The 21,264-nt window shown below is 35.3% G+C and overlaps 1 protein-coding gene across 2 annotated transcripts; it reads right to left on the bottom strand.

Annotated features, from left to right (window-relative positions):
- Window positions 1-3,878: 3,878 nt before the first annotated feature.
- On the bottom strand, window positions 3,879-12,253 carry LOC113234092 (pyrimidodiazepine synthase-like). Of its 2 annotated transcripts, none has more exons than XM_026469338.1 (5): window positions 12,127-12,253; window positions 9,258-9,425; window positions 7,539-7,696; window positions 6,318-6,560; window positions 3,879-4,088 (listed from the first exon to the last, which is right to left on the bottom strand). In XM_026469338.1, the coding sequence occupies exons 1-5, from the start codon at window positions 12,188-12,190 to the stop codon at window positions 3,948-3,950; spliced, it is 774 nt and encodes a 257-aa protein (XP_026325123.1). In that variant the 5' UTR covers window positions 12,191-12,253; the 3' UTR covers window positions 3,879-3,947. The 2 variants fall into 2 exon arrangements, with proteins under 2 accessions (XP_026325123.1, XP_026325124.1); XM_026469339.1 differs by lacking the exon at window positions 12,127-12,253 and adding an exon at window positions 9,949-9,966 and having other exon boundaries at window positions 3,880-4,088.
- Between the last annotated feature and the right edge of the window lie 9,011 nt (window positions 12,254-21,264).

The raw sequence follows: 21,264 nt of genomic DNA, 5'->3' as shown, positions 1-21,264 counted from the left end.
GAATGTAGCGGTTTTTTTGGAAAATTTCAAGGTGAGTTTGTTTTTTTTTCTATCATGAAAATTTTTAGGCGTCGTGTTTTCACACCGTATACTAATCAGTGTCCTTAAGTTCACTATACATATGTATATTATTTCCAATGTGATTCAACACTTTCACTGTTATGCGAAATCAACTAAAGCCATTTGAGGTTTACATAATTTCAATAAGAAAGAAGATATCCATAATATTAACCTAAGTCCAAACTCGTGGTACCACGATTTCGTTTAACCAAGGTAAACGACTCTTTTATGGGGAACTGTATACGTTTTTACAATAATATTCCGGAGCATATATTAAGTTTATAATTTCCTAAGTTTAAAAATATTTTGATCGAAAAAACATATTACAAAATTGAAGACCACGTGTTAGATAAAGATGTATGGAAAGACAACATGGCTCCAGAATCCACACAAATTTGTTTCGAAGTGTATTCCATAGCGTTTAAGTTTATTTGAAAAGAGCAATCCCTAGAGTTTCTTGCTCGTTCTTCTCAGGGAGGTCAGCGTAGTGAACGAGCAGTAGCTTAAATGTGACGTTTTCAAGTGTAAATTTATTTTACCTATGGAATAAATAATCTTTGACTTTGACTTTGACTAAATATTAAATTAAAATATTCTGTCTTTAATTTAAAGACTTGCTCTTTAAAAAACAGAGCTTCCAATGGATTTTTTTAATAAAATATAGGTGTAATTTTGTTGTCTGAAGTTCTTCAATAGTTTACGATTACTACTTACTTCTTTGTTTGCAGATTTTTTACGTAAAACACGGATAAATTTTACTTATAAGTAACGCTTGAATTTCTATTAAAAATTCCATGTCTATTCTAGAAGCCAGAAATAAATGTTGAGTTAACAAGAATTGAGTTTCGTTCAAATAAACTAGGAATGAGCAAGAAAAGTTTTATTATTCCAACTGGAAACATGTTGGAAATGTGTTTTTCGTCGCTTTACTGGGCACGGACTACCTCCGTCCGCAATGTAGCCCAAGGGATTTTTTATTAAATAAATTTTGGACATTAGGTTCTTAGGTTTTCTCGATTGGTATACACACATTAATTCAATATTCATCAAAACCTATGTCTGGAGTACCGCACTGATGCGCGACATGAACAATAACAAACAAAGACAGAGAGAGATCGAGTCATTTGAAATGTGGTGCTAGAGGCGAATGGAAAAAATAAAATGGATTGAAGAGAGATCAAATGAGGAAGTTTTTGAAAGGGTTGGGGAGGAGAGAAATTTTTTGAATGCAACAGAGAGGAGAAGGGGCAACATATTTGGACATTTGTTCCTTAGTGACGAATTTGTGAGAGCGAAGAATGGCGTATGGTGGTCAAATAAAAAAGAAGGTCAAAGTGAACAGCTATAGAGAGGTCAAAGAACTGGCTATGAACTAGGAGTGGAGAAGGTTACACCGACAAGAGTCTGTTTTTTCAAACAAGCCTACAGTTGCAGTCAGATAGTTGCCACTCAGATCTTTAAATCGCAAAGATCTTATTTATTTAGCGTCCGTCAGCCTGAGGCGTAAGTTGACAAGTCCCATGTTCCTATAATTTTACCAGCACCCTTACCCCTCCAAATCGGAATGCAGTAATGCTCACATTACTGCTTGGCGGCAGAAGTAGGTACTTCCCAAGCGTTACGTTTCCACATTGATATGGCGAACGGCTATGGAGTGAAATTCCCTGACTGGAGGCTCATTCTATGAACGTTATAACTTGGACCTTTTCAAGGTGAGAATGATCAAACAATCAATCAATTTGTTTATTTGTCAGAATAAGGACATTATGATCAGATCTTATTTTAAATAAATCCAACTTATTCTATCATAATCGGCGTGCAAACATACATATATGTCATTCAACTATTTACTAAGATGACTACTATCGACCAATGAAAACTCGACTATTTATTATTTTACGATTAATGAAATTGTCAAATATTGCAAATAAAGAAAATTTACAAAAGATATAAAAATGAATTTATGAATAATATATGTCAATAATTATTGTCAAAGAATTCTGTCAAGGAGTAAAAAGGACTATTTATTACAAAAGCTAACAATTGTCTTTCATATTCATTAAAATTATTAATCAATCGAATCTCCTTTGGCGAATGATTATAAATTTTTGGCGCCATGTAATATAGTGTATAGGAATTATTTAGCTGTGCATGGTCCGTCGTCGACCTCATGGTCACTTACCATCAGGTGAGATGGAGGTCAAGATAAATGCGCACTTACATTTTGATAAAAAAAACAAGGTGTACTACTGCTTCTAAAATCTGTATCACTTCACATACTATGTACGTTTTGATGTAAGCCTTAGGGGGTTAAAAAAATTCGGAAAATAATAGTTTCATTGTCAATAAATATTGGATATTATTGGAACATGCTATATAGCGATACGGTACGGATATTGAAGTCAGGTTTACAGCCTGGGTGCAGCTCTGCTCCGGTGTATGTAATTGACACTGCACTTTAAAGACCAAAGTGATGCCACTATATGGCATCACTTTTGTCGTATCTATATACGTAGGTACGAGCATTTCCTTACAGCATTTTTCTGTCGGGTTATTCTTGTTAACCGACTTCAAAAAAGGAGGAGGTTCTCAATTCGACTGTACGTTCTTTTTTTTTTCTTTTCTTTTTTTTGTATTTATGTTACGCGATAACTCCGGTATTTGTGAACCAATTTTCATAATTCTTTTTTTGTTGGAAAGGGGGTACTTCCATAGTGGTCCCATTTCATTTTGAAGAAAATTATCCACCTAGAAGGGTGGCTGTTCACGCATGAAGATTCACTTTTATAAAAAGCGCCTAACTTTAATTTAGGAGCAATTACCTTTATGGTTGATTTTGCTATTTCTTCCATTCACTGCGTTTTTCTCTCAATATACTTTGAGTAGTGTCGTAGTGAGAATCTATTTTTATTATCTCCAGTGTCAAGTCCTGTATAGTGGCGAACTAGGGGATATTTCAATAAAGCTTAGCAAATAGACGTAACTCCACGTACTTTTGAAGTCGGTTTTTTTAGTACTCTGTACTGAGATTATTTAGAGGCCATGAGAACCATAGTGGCCTAACTACTCATTTTTTTACAATATTGAGTTTATGATTTTTTCCAGTTCAAATTGATCATTTTGATAGAACCAGAAAGGCCTAAAAGTGATACAACGAATTTTCACTAGATGGCAGCATAATCATTGTTATGGTTTTTAGTCTGTGATCTAAATTTGAGGTGCCATACTGGCCTAAGTAAGATAGGCCACTATGGTTCTCATGTCATAAAAAATTTATATGACGTGATTACGTATTATGAAGATATCTGTACGTTTGCATGTGCAGGAGCGTAACTAGTTTCAAGAAATCAGATTTCATTCTCAAATGGTTTTGCAAATTTATAATGATCATTTATTACATGCGTAAAACATATTTGATGCCAATATCTGGAAAGTTTTTTTTTATAATACCAAGTGACGGGGCGAACAAGTCGTGTGCCTCAGCTACACGCCTGTCCAAAACAATTGCAGTGTCCTCAGAGCTTTAAATCGCAAAGATCTGAGAGGCACTGCCACTGCGCCCGTTAGCCTGAGACATAAGTTGACATATCCCTAGTGCCTGTAACTTCATCAGCACCCTTACCCTTTAAAACCTGAACACAGTAAAGCTGACATCACTGCTTGGCGGCAGAAATAGGTAAGGTGGCAGCATTTCCCTGGACGAACTCTTTCACAAGGAGCTCTACTCCCACTAAAAAGTTACCAAAGTGCAAATGTATTGGTTATGGCAAGGAGTCAGACGATGTGTAAATTTGTATGAATATATTTTTCTATGTTACCAGGAGGTTAAAGACGTATTCTGTGAAAAATTGTTTATTTATAATATAAGATACTGTAGCATGTCATAGTTATTTTGCTGGTTCTAGAAGTATGTCATAGTTTGGGGGTTTTCCCGCTTTATTATCGTCCAACATCTGAAAAAAGATATTCTTGGGCACCAGGTATTGGGTAACAACTGGATCTTGTAGCATGTCGTCAGCATACTTGGCCTGTAATTACATATAAAATTATAGATCTTATAAAATATGCTTTTCACTATGAAGTTTTTAGTGTTCAGACTTAATTTAGGCACGACAACTTCATCATATAGTGAAGTTAGGGACTAGAGATGATTGTAATCATAAAATCTTTGGCAGCGGCGTTTGGTGGTTTTTCGGCCGACGGGATTTTGATCGGCGTGAAATCAGCGTACACAAGTATTACACAATAATTATTATCACACAATTGTTTTAAAAAAACACTAAAATATTGTTTAAATCGATCTTTGCATTAATTTTCAACTTTAACTTGTATTTTAGTACCTACATAGGTAATGTTACTAAAGTAATTTCTTGTAAAAAAACAATCACTTTAAATATTTTATCTGAGTGTTCGATCTTTGTATTAATAATTATGACAAACTAGTGGAGTAATTTCAAAAAAAAAGAATTGAATATCACTTCAATCAAAATTTAAAATACAGTGAATAGCGGCATCTCTCGCCAGGCCCGATAGCTGTAAAGGTATCTAACTGGGTGATAAAACTTTCATAGATTTCTCATAGATGGCGCTACGACTAAAAAGTCGTTGAAAAACTAAATACAAAGACACGACAACAAGCACATAGAAAAATTCGTGAGGTCCGCTGGTTCGTCCCGTGGCTTAGTTCGTATAGCGTCTGGCACGGTATGCTAGAAGACATCGGTTTGAATCTGGCCGGATCGAAGGAATTTTTTCTGAGTGTTCGATCTTTGTATTAATAATTATAACAAACTAGTGGAGTAATTTCACAATAAATAATTGAATATCAATTCAATAAAAATTTAAAATCACTTTAAATCTACTTTGAATATAATGTATACATATAAAAAAGTTCCAGATTTAATTTAAATTTTACAGAAATATTGTATTGAAATATAATAAATAATAGTTAGCAGTAGAGCTCCTTGTTAAAGAGTTCGTCCAGGGAAGTACTGCCACCTTACCTATTTCTGCCGCCAAGACGTAATGTGAGCATTGCTGCGTTCCGGTAAGCATTATTACAACTTTAAACTCCACCGCTCATTCGTAAGACAGATTCCCCTGAGAAGAATGAGCAAGAAACTCTAGGGGTTGCTCCTTGTAAATAACATTTGTATGCATTCAACACTTACAATAGGTATATATTTTTTTTGCTTTTAAACATCAGAGATCGAGACTACCTGCATGAGCTAAACGGGTTACTACCACGGATTTTTGTCATCCAATTACGCAAAAGTTGTTTAATAACCTTTAGTATAAAGTTTTTGTTTCACTATAGTTTTAAATCTCGTGAATAGCAAATTTTGTATGTGAACCGGAATCTTGTTATAGAAGCAGATATATTGTATGGTACATGATATGATTAAATGAATTTGAACTTTGTGAAGACGACTATCAAGAACAGCTAGTTTATTTTTATTCCTCGTATTAATGTTATGTCTGTCACTATTTTTCATAAAGAATTTAACGTTAATGTTAGGAATACCTCTTAACATAAATTAGGTACATTTTCATAGATGTAATGTGACGCTAGTGTAAGAATATTGATTTCCTTAAACTTATCTCTCAAAGATACTCTGGGGCCCACATTGTAAATTACTCTAACCGCACGTTTCTGGAGGACAAAGATTCTATTGATATCGGCGGCATCGCCCCAGAGCAAAATGCCGTATGTCATTAGACTGTGAAAGTAGATGAAGTAAACCAATCTAGCGGTTTCGACGTCTGAAAGTTTCCGTGTTTTTTTAATCGCTTGTACTGCAGAGCTTAGCCGTTTAGCTTGAGCCGCTGGCGATCAATTTTCATAGTATCGCTATCTCTGGGACCTCAGGGTTCGATGTAAAAAAAAAATTGTCTTATATACATTGCCTCAGGTCTGGGTGTTAGTGGTACCGCCGTGGTTTCCGATTTCCATAACACAAATGCTTTAATTATTAATACGAAGATCGAACGTTTAGAAAAAAAAAACCTTCGATTCAGCTGGATTCGAACTAACGTCTTCTTGTAAACCGTGCCAGATGGTTTGCTAACTAAGCCGCGAGACGATTCAGCGGATCTTAAGAATTTTTTTATATGCTTGTTGTAGATTTTTTTTTATTTTTTTGTTGAGAAATCTGTTTCTTCACTCAGCCTGGTACCGCTACAACTATCTGCAGCTGACTAGAATCGAAGGATCAAAGGAATTTTTCGTGTGTTTCGAAAACAAAAAAAAATCTTACCAAAAGTTTGTATTTTTGCCCATCAATTGCGGCCCTGTCGTCCTTTTCCTTAAATGTCAGCATTCTTTCAAACCAGGGCCAGATCATGTAATCAACAAAGCCAGGCTTCGAGCCGTCCAAGAACCTGGTGCCACGACTTTCGAGTTGTTCGTCCACAAATTTGAGTGCCTTGTGGAACGCTACCACTTGATCCTCAGTAATGCTCTCTGGGCTGATCATTAACTTGAAGATAAAAGATTGCACCTGGAACAATGTCAATTTTATTTTAATAAAAATAAATATTTAGGCTAAGTCTCGATTTTATTATGCGCATAAAGTCAATAAAAATTGTTTGAACAAATGCCCAGAACACAATAAATGAAATACTATTATTTACAATATCGATTTCTTGGTAGCATCTTACATGGCTATTTGTACTTGGCAAACAATCACTATGTCTAGATAGCACGTGTGACGAAATATTTGCCTATTTGACAAATACAGTAAACACCGTGCTCGGGTTACTGCGCGCTGGTCGGTTTATCGATGCACATCAAAGGGGCCAAATAGGCAAATATGCAAGTAAACCGTCCACACTATGGTCAAATTAATTATTTAACACCTTGTTTGGCTCCATGTGCAGATAGTGTCTGCAAGTTTGGTTGTAGGTCAAATATTTTTCTAAGTACATCAGACAGCGAATACAAGTAGCCGTGTGAAGTGTCGCCATTAGGTTTTCGCGATTGTTACATACACGAGTATTATAGGAAATGAAACTATATTCTCGTATATTTAAATACCCGGCAAAAGGGCCTGAAACATTGGTTTGTTTGAAAACAACAAATATAACTACGCGATTTAGATCCGATCATTTCCTTTACTATTACAACTTCGAATACATCATGTCTAATAGCAGTAAACTTCCTTGTGAAAGAGTCCATCCAAAGAAATACCATACCTTCTACGGCGAAGCAGTAATGCCAGCAATTACTGAGTTCCGGTTTTGAAGGGTATGGATGCTGGTGAAATCACAGGCACATGGTGTACTTGTTAACATTGTATCTCAACGTGATGTACGCAGTGCCAATGCCCCTCAAGTCATTGCAATTTAAAGCTCTGAGTGACATTGTAACCGTCATTGGTAGGCGAGTCGCTTACTACCAGGCGTGTGACTTGTTCTTCCCGTCACTTGATATCATATAATTTACCTATACATATATTTAACATGACTCGTGTACTCACGGGCGCAATGGCTTCAATGATAATTTTGTCATACGCTTTCTTCAGTGGGTCCTTGGGGATTAATGGCCGCTGTGGATATACTTCGTCTAAGTACTCAACAATGACGAGACTCTCGTAAATGCAAACATCCTCTGCGATCTCTAACGATGGCACTTTAGCTGTATCAAGAGTTAGACTTTAAGGTTTTTCAAGGTAAAAATAAAATGAGATAGTGGCCAAGAGCTTGTCTATTATACATAAAAAGAAATGAATTTGGTAATATTAATTTGTTATCATCATTAAAAACACATATTTGTCTGTAGGTATAGGTTAGTCTGTTTTTGGATGGATACCAAGATGTTAAGCTATACCTTCTTTTACAAACCATACAGCTACGCAACAAACAGTGGGATATTCGCGGGGAAGCGGGCGTCGCGGGCAAACCCACTTAGTTTGTGGGATCGAGCGCTAAGGGTGATTTAAAATATTTTGGAATACGTTCAGTGAATTCTACAAAAGTCGATCGTTGCATGCATATATAATGGTGCACACAAACTGTTCTGTGTACAGATCCAATTTGATATCGAGATTAAATTATTTGACTTACTAAGTGCAATAGAATTGAAATCACTCATGTTTCTCCATTTTTTAAAGAATAATTTAATTGATCATCCGAAATCAAATACATTATATAGTTACATTTAGTAAAAGAAAACTGAAACATCGAATAATCTCAGTACAGAGTACTAAAAAACCGACCTCAAAAGTACGTGGAATTACGTGTATTTGCTAAGTTTCATTGAAATATCCCCTAGTTCGCCACTATACAGGACTTGATACTGGAGATAATAAAAATAGGTTCTCACTACGACACTACTCAAAGTATATCGAGAGAAAAACGCCTTGAATTGGAGAAATAGCAAAATCAACTAAATAATTGCTAAAAGTAATTGCTCCTAAATTAAAGTCAGGCGCTATTTTTAAAAATGAATCTTCATGCATGAACAGCCACCCTTTGAGGTGGTTGATTTTCTTCAAAATAAAATGGGACCACTATGGAATTACCCCCTTTCCAACAAAAAAAGAATCATGAAAATCGGTTCACAAATACCGGAGTTATCGCGTAACATACATACAAAAACAAAAAGAACATACAGTCGAATTGAGAACCTCCTCCTTTTTTGAAGTCGGTTAAAAATAAGGTGTCACGTTTGTGAATCTTTATTACTTATCTACTATTGTTAATAATTATTGAGTTATATATAATAATAATAATAATAAAATAATAATAATTGCAATTTTTACATTTTGTGATAACCCTTGCATATCTGCGTATGATAGCGTAAGTACCTACAAAGGTGATGTTATCGCCATACTATTGCCATAGTGTACCTTACCGTGACAATTTAAATTGTAATTTAGAATGTCACAATACATTAAATAATTTAGATTGATAATTGTGTCCAATCTAGATTATGTCTTAGAAGTGTAATGTAAAATGTTGTGCAAGCGTTTGCGTGTGGCGACACCGGCTCTAGTATAATTAAGAACATACCAAACTTGTCACTTTGGATCGTACTTATCGCAAACGGCATAGAGTTGAATTTAAATCTTAAGTATCAAGCTTAACGTGCCCTTGAGTCTGTAGTGATACTGTTTGATACAATTTACACGAAATAATAAATATCCGACCCAATGCCACGTTTGTTTTAAAATCGAATGTTTAGCAATTTTTCTTACCGAATCTACTTTTTGCTGTCAACCATTCAGGCTTATCTCTCAAGTTGATGTTAACCACTTCGTAGTCCAACTGCTTGGCAAGTAGTACCAAGTTAATTCTTTGTGCGTATGGACAGTGTCGCATATTATACAAGCGCAACTTTCCATTGTATGGCGGAAGAGGATCTCCTAAAATAAATGCAATTTAATTTTAAATAAATTAAATTTTCGTTTGGTCTTCGTATTGTATTTTTTTATACAATTGTATGTGTTCATTTGACCTCCATTTCAACTGATGGAAAGGTCGACGATGGAGCATGAACACCTAAATAATACCTATTCACTCTTGCCTTGAAAAGGTCCAAGTTGTAACGTTCAAGGAACAAGTCTGCAGGCAGGGGATTCCACTCCATAGCCGTTCGCCATATAAATGTGGAAGCGTAACGCTTCGTACGAATCTCAGGAATATCCATAACATAGGGGTGGAATCCAAGCCTACGTTTAGTCCCCCGATGATGGAAAGGGGAAGGCGGAATTAAATCGTAATTCCATCGCACACTCTCCGTGACATATCCTGTGAAACCGAAACCTCTTGTCACGCTTGTCTATTGAATTTAAGGCGGCCAGTTGGTATATAGCCGAGCTATCTCAAAGGTGGCAGCAGTATTCCTTACGCGCCCGGGCTAGTACTTGATAAGAAGTAACGCCTCACCTCGGAAAGGATGCCAAGCTTCCTGGCTGCATTTTTGACCATAGATTCAATGTATCTGCCAGTTTAGATTGGACGATAGGTCCATTCTAAGTAGCGACGATCGGCTATCGGTATGGATATATCACGAAATGTCGGAGTCGGCTCAAAGGGACTCTGTTTTGTGGAGAATAGACACGCCTGCGTTTTTGCGAGTTCCACTCCACTGACCCTTGCATTGGTTATGTACCTATCTACAATTGTGCTGTCATCAGCATACGCATAGGTACCTGGAAAATTGATATGCAGCAGTAAGAGTGTTACAGACAGTACGGAACCTTGAGGATCTATCAAGCATCGGCATCGGCATCTATCGCCCGATGTTTGGAAGAGTATTATATTTTAAGCTAGTTTAAAATTTTATACGGAACAGCTATCAAAGTAAAGCAGTTAAAGAAATCCGTGTATCTGTTATACATGTATGACTAACATTTAAAGCACTAATTGACAAAGTACAAAATGATGACGTCAGTGGCACAACGGTCTGCACTATAGGTGTAGGATGCGGAGGTCTCGGGTTCGATTCCCGGTAGGACCAATTTGGGAAATGAACTTTTCTAAATTGGTTCATGTCAGAAAACACCCATTTTCTAAAGTGCCCCGAAGTGAATTCCGTTGCTCACTCAATGGTACACAGAATTCCCTAGTTTGAGAGAGACTACTTGCATATAGAACTTGCAACGATATTCCAACTGGGTAAAGTTTAAATTACATTAACAGTCCACAATTTATTACACCTTTTTAAATTAGAAACTACGACCAATCATTATCAAGATTTCATACTGTTTAACATTATGATAGTGTGAGTTTTGGCCTCAGCGGTTGTGATAGTAATCGAGACTTAACCCTTCCATGGTTTTTTGCTTCCGTGTGACTGGCACTTCATTATTATAATTAAAAAATAATAAAATTGATATCCACCAGTTGAAAATCAGTCCTGCGTATGCTTATGTGCTCTACACAGTGTGTGCTGCACTTACTTTCGTTTACATACGTTTAATTTTTTTGTGTGGAGAAGAAATGATCTAAGTGATATTTGTTAACAGCATGTTGGCGTGTTCGTGTCGTAAAGCAGTTATATTAGCTAGTTAGCTCGCTAAATGCTGACCAATTCAGTTTTTATTTGTAGTTAAACGACAACAGAAAAGGCTAAATTATTCATGCTTTGTACCCTTTTTGTTGTAGCTGACTCATTACGGGGGTGGCGTGTTCGTTGGAACAAAGCCATCTTTAAAGCAATAAAAAACAAATTCTTTTACACAGGTTATATGTAGAAGAAAATGAATAAGTAAGACATATTTGGTATTGATTTAGATTGAAAAAATCGAAGACAATATAATAGATCTGAGAGGCACAATCACTAAGTCTGTCTCTGTGAGTCATCAGTACCTTAACCCATTAAATCCGGAACACAGTGATGCTCACATTACTGCTTGGCGGTAGAAATAGGTAAGGTGGCAATACCTGGACAAAGTAGCTCGACTGCTGCTATGTTTTGCTTTCAAAACCGTGCCAGACAATTCTATCATGTGACTGGAGTGACAGTTATCGGTAGTAACTATACTAGTAGGAGTATACTGTCTAGTCAACTCGTGGTAGAGGCACATTACTTCTATCATGAGCTTACCGTGACATTCGTCACTAGCGTGAAGTGACGTGAAAAGAATGACAGATCGGCATTGACTTACAAATAAATGAACGACGAGTCTAATACACAAACCACGAAAAAAATGTCCCAAGTCAACCTATTTAAACATAGTGACATGTAAAGGAATATGAAAAAGCTAAAACGTTGAATTGAAATTGTAATGTCATCGCAGTACTGTCTAATTTTGCTTGCTTCGTTGTCAGTCGAACAAACGAAGACTAAAGCGTGAATGACGTTCTGTATACGATATTAACGCCCTATAAGTTCGGACACTTTTTAACGCGGACCCGACGTCCATATAATTGTAAGTCAATGCAGATCGGAGAAAACATCACTAGAATTTAAGTTAGAAATTAATGAAACAACAATGTGCTCTAGTAGGTAGATGTATTAATTTAATTAGATTTATTATCGATTATATATTCTGGTAGATTATTTTCAAGTACCAAAAATGTAAAATGAAGCAAAGTTTTAATCATATTAGTTTTACTAACCTTTCTTGAGATGCTTTGTGTTGAAGTTTACATTTGTTTTAACTCCTTTCCCTTTGTAACTCATATTAGAATATAGAAGAAAAAATTCTGGACCTGACTAAATGGTGCGCGCACCTTAAAGTATCACAGTAGAATGTTTATCACGAAGCTAACTTAACATATTTGAACTGTTAGCTATCTAAAAAAAAGCAACTCATGCCAGCACTGTATCACGTTCCGACCGCAAAAATCACAATGAGTTGCACTTATTATGACGTATCGTTTATTTTTATCATTGCTTGTTTACATAAGTAATTCATTTATTATGGATAAAATACAATCGCGTACTAAACAGTTATCTATCTTTTTAAGGAATAAATCATTGACTTACAAATAAGACAACTTAGAATTAATGTTGCCAAAAGCGGCCTTATCGCTGAGAGCAATCTCTTCCAGAGAATCTTTGAGACAGAGGAGAACTGATAGAGAGGGAGATGTAGTGTGCCAGTGATAAAAATTGAAATGTATAATTAAAATATAAATATAAATTATTTGGATATGAGTAGCTTCGGAAAAAAAGAACGATGAATACATTGACATACAAATAAATGGACGACGGGTCTAATACAAAAACCACGAAAAAAAAATGACCCAAGTCAACCTATTTAAACGTAGTGACATGTAAAGGCAGTGAGCATATATAAACAATAACATCATTGTGTAAAGGAATATGAAAAAGCTAAAACGTTGAATTGAAATTGTAATGTCATCGCAGTACTGTCTAATTTTTTTTTCTTCGCTGTCAGTCGAACAAACGAAGACTAAAGCGTGAATGACGCTCTGTATACGATTTTAACGCCCTATAAGTTCGGACCCGACGTCTATATAATTATAAGTCAATGGAATAAATGAAATTTTCGATACCAAGTCTTAGGTTTTCGCGATTGTTACACATAGGAAATGAAACTATTTTTCCGGATTTATCGAGCATGTCATGGATAAACCTACACATTCAATGAAGTTTGACAAACCCCAGGTCCTTGCAAAAGAAGTCCGTTATCTGCCCAGGATGCTGCGAGAGGCCATTGAAATTAAAAAACATCCTAATTTCAACAGGGAAGATGGTTTCTCCGTACCACCAGTTTGGGATCCAGTATTTCCTCTAATGAAAAATCCCAAACAGACATAAGACTGCAGTACTAATTAATATGTTTTAGTTTATTCTAATTTCTATTAATAATTAATAATAAATTAAACTTAATAAAAATTCATTCAATAAAATAATTTGTAAAACTTAATGTAGCGTAAATTGGAATGTTTTCTTTGTAAAATTAAAAATAAGGTATTTAATTAATAACTATTGTAACTATAGTGAAAAAATAGGGTGGTTTGCATTAATATTAGACATAACTTATTGGAGACTGTACCACCGCAGTCAACCGTGACCATGGGACCTGTAAAGGGCCCGAAACGTCGGTTTGTTTGAAAAAACAAACATACGCGATTTAAATCCGGAAAAATAGTTTCATTTCCTAATTATAGTGCCACTCAGAGCTTTAAATTGCAAAGGTCTGAGGGGCACTACCACTGCGCCCGTCACTCTGAGACATAAGTTGATAAGCCCCATGTATCTGTAATTTCATTTATTATTTGCAAAGCAAAATAACATAACATTTTAAAAGTTAATCAAAATAAAGTGAAACGAGAAATTACTCTCTTCTAGTCATAAATTTGAATTACGAACTTGAAAATTAAAGAACTTGTTTGTTTCATTGTACAAAATTATTTATCATCCCTGGAGGTAATAAGTAATAATAATAATAAGTCTTTATTATTCTCTCATAAAGTCTTAGAATATATTACGGTAGCGACTTCACTATATTGTTACATCATCATGTCCGTGTGAGAGACTGGCGTCTGTACACGGTAAAAACAGATTACTTAGAAAAAGACAAAATTCTTTTTATGAAGACAAATTTATTAAATCCAACAAAACGATCCTCTCCCTATACACGATAGAGAGAGGATCGTTTTTGAATTAATTGATAATAGTAAAAAAACGTCTCAAAAGTGTATTTTAATTATAAGACAGAAATATTTAATCCAAGAGCAAATTAATTTACTTCAAGTCACAAACCCACTCTAGATTCAACAAAATATTTATTTGTTATTAGAAGTGTCCGATTTTGATTTGAAAAAAAAGAATGAAAAATTGAGATTAAATGCTACAGCGGCACAAAGCACTAACAAATCCAAATATATGAGATAACTTTATACTATTGAAGTTAACAAAACGATAGCGCGTTTCAGAGTACAACTAATGCCATCTAGCAATGGCGTGATGGAACAAATTGCAGGTTAAATTTGTGCTTGTTACAAGTGTAGTTTGATTTCATGCTGAAACCAAATTTCTTAAATTATGACTATAAATAACACCCTAACAAACTAGAGATACTACGTATTGTTTCTTTTGATAAATGACTGTTTATGATATTTATGATTACAAGCACAAGCAAAAGTAATCGTTAAGGCGTGCGCCTTCGGCGACATGTCACGACAACATTGACTATGAAAACGCAACGAAATGTTGCTTTAAGAATATACTCTAGAATTTAGAATATTAATCTGAATAGAAAACTGCTTCTTTTTTTGTTTAAGAATATATCTTATTAAAATACACCCAAGAAATTTTGAATTCATTTAAGATTATTTAAATTTGATGTAAGAGATAAAAATTTCTTGATGTAAGTAATGTCCAATTAATTGATTAGAAATGAAATAAAATCTTGAAGTGAACGTATTTGTCTCAAAGTTAGAATAAAGTTAAGAGTAAAATTGTATTAGAATAAGATAAGCAGTATTTTTGTAATGACAATATTTTATTACTTTTAATAAATATTTTTTCAGAGTTAGCAAATATTTTGAGAAATTGCTCTTTCTTATTAGTAGAAATCTTTTTTTCTGTGTACTGGGAGACCCGCATTACAGATCACCATACTCCGGACCAAAGGTAAGTTGGAGTTAGATACCTATAATTACACTTGGACTTAGGGTCGTATTCCAGAACTCTACTCAATACTCAAGTCAGGACTTGAGTATTGCAGTGAGCACTGAAACTCATACTCAAGTCCTTGCCATTAGGGTCGTATTTCCAGTGCTTGAAATCATACTCAAGTCTGCTCAAGTCCTGACTTGAGTATTGCAGTGAGCACTGAAAATCATACTCAAGTCCTTGCCATTAGGGTCGTATTTCCTGTGCTTGAAAGTGCTTGAAATCATACTCAAGTCTGCTCAAATCCATCTCAATCAAATTGAGTAGAGTTCTAGAATACGACCCTCAGATAACTATAATTTTATAAAGTGAACAGCCCTAGACTTAGGCGTGAGGCGAAAGTGTGTGGGCGTGAGGTGAAAGTGTGTGTGCGTGTTGGTGGTTTCACCTGTGTTTCTGTATGTGATTTAGCCATAAATAAAGAATATAGTGTTGAGTTAATTTGGCACTCTTTTTTTGGAACAATTAACAGATTTTATGATAATCATGTGTACAGTGTAATATATAAAGGATAATTTACACAGAAGTCGTGCTAAAACGTGGCAGATACCGACAAGGAATTCTTTAATTCATTAATTCAAATAATTAAATAAAAATGATAATAGCATCGCAAACTTCCAACACCAGACCATTCTTCGATGCACGTAGCTGTGGGGAAAGATTTTTCTAAAACTTGTTCTATAAAAGTTGTCTAAAACCAACAAAGGGTATTATGAATTCGTACGATAAAGCCTTCACTTTGTTCGCCTGACACAATGTCACACAAGGCATGAGAAATAACGAATGTATTGGATTTGAACGTTTTGATTCAACTACAACAAAAGGCTTTTGAGCTATACCTTAAAGATTTAGTCCGATAAAAGAGCGAATAGATTTTTCGGTTGATGCATTAATGTATGATTTTGTCTAGACTTTGTTTGTAGTTGAGAAATAAAATGGTTTTTTTTTCAAAATTGGAAAAAAAACTGGCCGTGGAAAGAAACATTGGGAAAAATCGGCCTCCGCGTACATATATCAACGAGATAGAGGATGTCTTTGAAAAAGGTTACGTCTAAATTACCACGAATAAACGTATGTGTATGAAAAGAGTGATACTTAGTGAAGATAACAAATATATTTGGAGCGTTGAGGATGGAGGTCCATAGCCTCTGCCTGCCCAAGTGGGAGAGAAGTGTATGATATGTAAGTAGAATACATTACAGTCTTTGCAATGAAAAAGATCGCGACCTTTCCAAATGTTTCTTTCCACATGTAGTTCTTTTTTCAAATATTGAAAAAACCAATACACCTATGAGCCAAGTTTTATTACAATCGGTTAAAGAAATCTGATAATCCTAATTTGCCACACTTAGAGGTACAATAATTCTTTTAAATTAAATTGGGACCATCACTGAGATACCCGCTTTCTAACAAAAAAGTAATCAGGTATCGAATTCTGTTCAGAAACGGAGGAATCGAGTAACATACATAAATAAAATACAAAGGAATTGAGAACGTTTTTTTTAAAGTTGTAAATACACGTGTTTGTAAATACACATGTTTTTTCGACTAGGTCATTTCCAAATAGCTTTCAGCGGTTATTTAATACAAATTTGATTGACATATTTATTTGAATAGTAAATTATTATTTTTCATTTCGTTAATCGTACAACACTTGTCAGACGTTAGATATTACGTTGCGATAAATTGTTACGCTGTACGTTCGGTTAGTATTTATTGATAATGACCTATTATACTTCCCACCGTTGGGCACGGATCTCGCGAGGAGACAATTAATGTAAATCCTTAGAATAATAACGCATAGCCCACACGCTAAATGAGGCAAATTTTAGGGACCCAAATGGGCTTACACGAGCGGGCGGGCCGTCAGTGCTCAAGGTCAACTTGCAACGCGAACAGCTCAAGAATTTTAGCTAATAATGTCAAAATGTGCGGTGAATGAGTGTAAAAATACGTCAGACAAACATAAAATAGGTACTAACATCACATTCGACAAGGAAGAAAAGCGATTCAACTTGTATTTTTATGTAAACATTCACTAAAACAGAAAATTAATTTCGATGTAACAAGATACGAAAATGTTGCAAGGTAACGGATTTTTTCTTCTCATTTTGCTATTCTGTTTCAAAAAAATTATATTCGGTAATTTTTTGAAAATAGGCAATATCACGATGGTTGCAGAATTTCTACAAATCTAAGCTATTTTTCCGAAATATGTTCAGTATTTGCCTTAATTAGTTTAACGTGAAAATCATTAATCTTGTTCATCATAATATAGGACTCATTTTAAAAAATTGTCTTCCTCTGACTCAAAAGTTCTTAACTAAACTTGATTCAGGGAAATAACACTGACTAAAAAAGTCATCTTCAGTTCTCCAAAGTCGTGTATAAATAACTTTCAGGTTTCGGTTCTTTATTGTTATCATGTGTTTATCCACAGATAATATCAGGCTATTTATTTATATATCCAAATTTTCATGAACTAAAGTCTAATTCGATAGTCGCATTTAAACTCTTTTTTAGGTTTTTGTTCATAAATGAATTCAATAAAAATTGTATAGTATTTATTAACTTAATGATGAGTTAAGCGAGAGACAATTTTCCCACTTTTGATGGAAATTCCATGGCATCATTATTTGTATATTTGTGTGCATGCCGACGAGCGTAAACACAAGTTGCTAACGCCTACATGAATTAGATTTTTGCCTCAGTTCTGACAGTTCGTTTGATATGATGTGCGTTATTAATCTAAGTGTAAATCCTTACAAACATCGCTACAGATACATCACTATTACATAAAATCGGTAATATCTACGCTTTAAGGCGTCGTCCTATTGTCATCGCTCGCGCGATGATGAGTTGCGGTTTCATCGTGTGATGAAACCGACCGCGCGACAAGAAATCGTGTGTCTTAAATATAAATGCACAGTTTTTGCTGTCGGGCAGTATTTCTTTAATCGTAAATAGCATTAAAAAGAAAACGTGGATTACATAATATACGCTATAATAACTTTTTTTATAAACCGACTCAAAATCTCGGCTTTATCCATTGACTTACAAATAAATGGCCGACGGGTCTAATACAAAAACCACGAAAAAAATGTCCCAAGTCAACCTATTCGAAATTTAAATTGTTATGTCATCGCAGTATCGCGCTGTCAGTCGAACAAATGAAGACTAAAGCGGAGTTTGGCGCTCTGTATACGATTTTAGCGCCTTACAAGTGCGGACACTTTTTAGCGCGGACCCGACGTCCATATTATTGTAAGTCAATGGCTTCATCTGATTTCCATGGTATCCCTCATCAGATTCTGACTTGTTAGTGACAACGGGACTGTTACGGACTCCTTTGAACATGTACTTTTTTCTGGTTGTCATGGTGACGGTGATTTCTTGAATTGTGTCAAGTGAAAAGTCGACTTTTGTTTATGGAAAATATTTTTTTTAATTTGCGATAGCTGAAACGAACCCTGAGTATCGTTGGTATCAGGGGCCACCTCAAGAGTATACCCTTTCAAATAAAAAAAAATTTTCAAAATCGGTCGACAAATGGAGAAATCGGTATTTCAGTGTACTGTCTTTAAAATTTAAGGATTTCCTCAATTTCTAAAATTTTGACTTGGTGACAATGGGACCACCACGAGACGCACCCATTCAAACAAAAAAAGAATTTTCAAAAACGGTCTACGATTGACGAAAAAATCTGAAAACACACATACAGCCGAACGTATAACCTCCTCCTTTTTTGAAGTCGGTTAAAAACAGAAAAAAGCGCGGAGTATTTCACAATCAGTAGGTATTTCTTGGATTTTTAGAAATATTAGCGATTGTCATTCAGTACTGGTCAGTATGTTTGATCAGCGATCGTCCGATCAATACGACGCGTCGATAGTCGCGCAACGAAAACTAGACGAAACATTCAGTAGAACACAGTATGTTTGAACGAACGGTTGCGCGATCATTTTTGTCAGACGCACGCATAATTGGGCGAGCGATGACAACAGGACGGCGCCTAACAGTCTACAAAATCTGACGGACACCAGGCGCTCACTACGAGGAAAAAGGAACCTAAGCACGCGCTCAAAGAGGTGGAATAACATTGCCCGCCGTGTGCAGTCGCGCGGAACCGAATGCTGGGGTTGTACAAGGATTATAATGTAAATGAAAGCACTTACACTTTCGGTGATATACTCAGCGGTAGGCACTTATCGCACATTTCAAGCAAACGTTTAATAAAATAGGAAATCAGAATAAAGTTTTAAAACGTTATTAAAAGTCAAAAGCTTCTTCATATCATAACTCACACCTGCCACTTTGGAGTTGATATAAAATTTTATTGAAACATTTCATTCTTTATTATCGTCATTTGCTTTCTCAAACGACTGGCGTAATAAATTTGAATGTTTTTAATGCGGCATTGGTCTTTGAGATTTTTTAGAATATCAATAGCCTATGAAAATCAATACAATAGAGCTCCATGTGAAAGATTCGTCCTGGGAAGTACTGCCATCTTACCCACTTCTGCCGCCGAGCGGTAATTCCGGTTTTGTAAAGTAAGGGTGCTGATGGAATTACAAGCACATAGGGCTAGCCAATTTATGTGTCAGGGTGACGGGCGCAGTGGCAGTGCTCCTATGGCCTTTGCGATTTAAAGCTTTGAGTAGCACTACAACTGTTATGAGCTGACGTGTCGTTTACCATCAGGCGTACTTGTTCGTCCCGTCACTTGATATCCAAAAAAATATCGAATTATTTGTGCATACTATCTATACTACTAAGGCCAATTACATATTTTCTACATTAGGTTCTAATTTAATCGCAATGGGTCTAATATAATTATAATAATTTCAACCTATTTATCTTTTTACATTTTATTTTGTGAGTAACTAAAAATTTAAATATTTTCAAGTCCAAAACACTAGGGAATAAACATAAAGACTCCATATATTGTCCGACAGACCTTGCTATGAAGCAGTGGTTTCGTTTCGCTTTCGCTTATGAAACAGCCACAGTAAGAGTAAAAGGGATAGACATAAATAGTATGCAAATACACATGTTCTTTGTAGCTTATTTATATGCAATACACATATTTTCAAAATGTTTACATTAAAAGTACTTATTTTACAATATCAAAGACGGATTATAACACAAAAGACAACATAAGACCATGTAACTTAATCACACAAAACATAATCTCAGTACAGAGTACTAAAAAAACCGACCTCAAAAGTGCGTGGCATTACGTCTATTTGCCAAGCTTTATTGAAATGTCCCTTAGTTCGCCACTATACAGGACTTGACACAGGAGATAATAAAAATCGGTTCTCTCTACTCAAAGTACATTCAGAGAGAAAAACGCCTTAAATTGGAGAATAGCAAATCAACCATTAAAATAATTGCTCCTTATAATAAAATTTAGGCGCTATTTATAAAAATGAATCTTCATGCGTGGTGGATGATTTTCTTCAAAGTGAAATGAGACCACTATAGAGGTACCCTCTTTCCACCAAAAAAAGAATCATGAAAATCGGTTCACAAATATCGGACTTATCGCGTAACATACAAAAAAAAATACAGTGGAATTGTAAACCTCCTCCTTTTTTTGAAACCGGTTAAAAAGAGACTATAACACGAAAACGGAGATTTAAAAGAGACGAAAGAATAATTCCAAACCAAAATGATATACTGGCAGCATTGCTTCGCTGGATACTAATACATCTGCTGAATCCAACCACAACCTAGCGCGGAGATCGCAGCCCCTCTGAGACGGCGACCCAGCTTTACACTAACATTTTTCCTTAATATTCGTAGCCTGGAAGTCTAAAGTATCGGGTTTTGCAATAGCCGCTCGCCCGATGCGCTCCTCCTACCGTAAAATGGCGGCTATTTGGTTTCGCAAATTAGAAAAGCATTCAGTTTAAATACAAGTTTTTATAAATAAAAATTATTATTCTGCATTGCTAAATAAATACCCTCAGTACTACCAACAAAAACATCTCACATAAAATGTAATAATACACCGCAAATCCTGCACTTAGAAAGCACTAATGAAATTTTTGGTGTACTTGGGTAAATATGATAATATTCCGTTTGAGTGGTTCTAACGT

This window comes from Hyposmocoma kahamanoa, unplaced genomic scaffold (genome assembly GCF_003589595.1).
Source record: "Hyposmocoma kahamanoa isolate Upper Pololo Valley unplaced genomic scaffold, ASM358959v1 81, whole genome shotgun sequence".
Lineage (NCBI taxonomy): Eukaryota > Metazoa > Arthropoda > Insecta > Lepidoptera > Cosmopterigidae > Hyposmocoma > Hyposmocoma kahamanoa.
The sequence above is the reverse complement of the archived record's forward strand: the minus strand, read 5'-3'. Positions and strand labels throughout refer to the sequence as shown.

Excerpts from the sequence above, each read along its gene's own strand:
- LOC113234092 (XM_026469338.1), bottom strand. The coding sequence starts at position 12,190 with ATGAGTTACAAAGGGAAAGGAGTTAAAACAAATGTAAACTTCAACACA. Across the intron at positions 9,426-12,126 it reads CACAAAGCATCTCAAGAAAG|GAGATCCTCTTCCGCCATAC; the intron begins GTTAGTAAAACT and ends CATTTATTTTAG. Across the intron at positions 6,561-7,538 it reads TCATTGAAGCCATTGCGCCC|GTGCAATCTTTTATCTTCAA; the intron begins GTGAGTACACGA and ends ACATTGTTCCAG.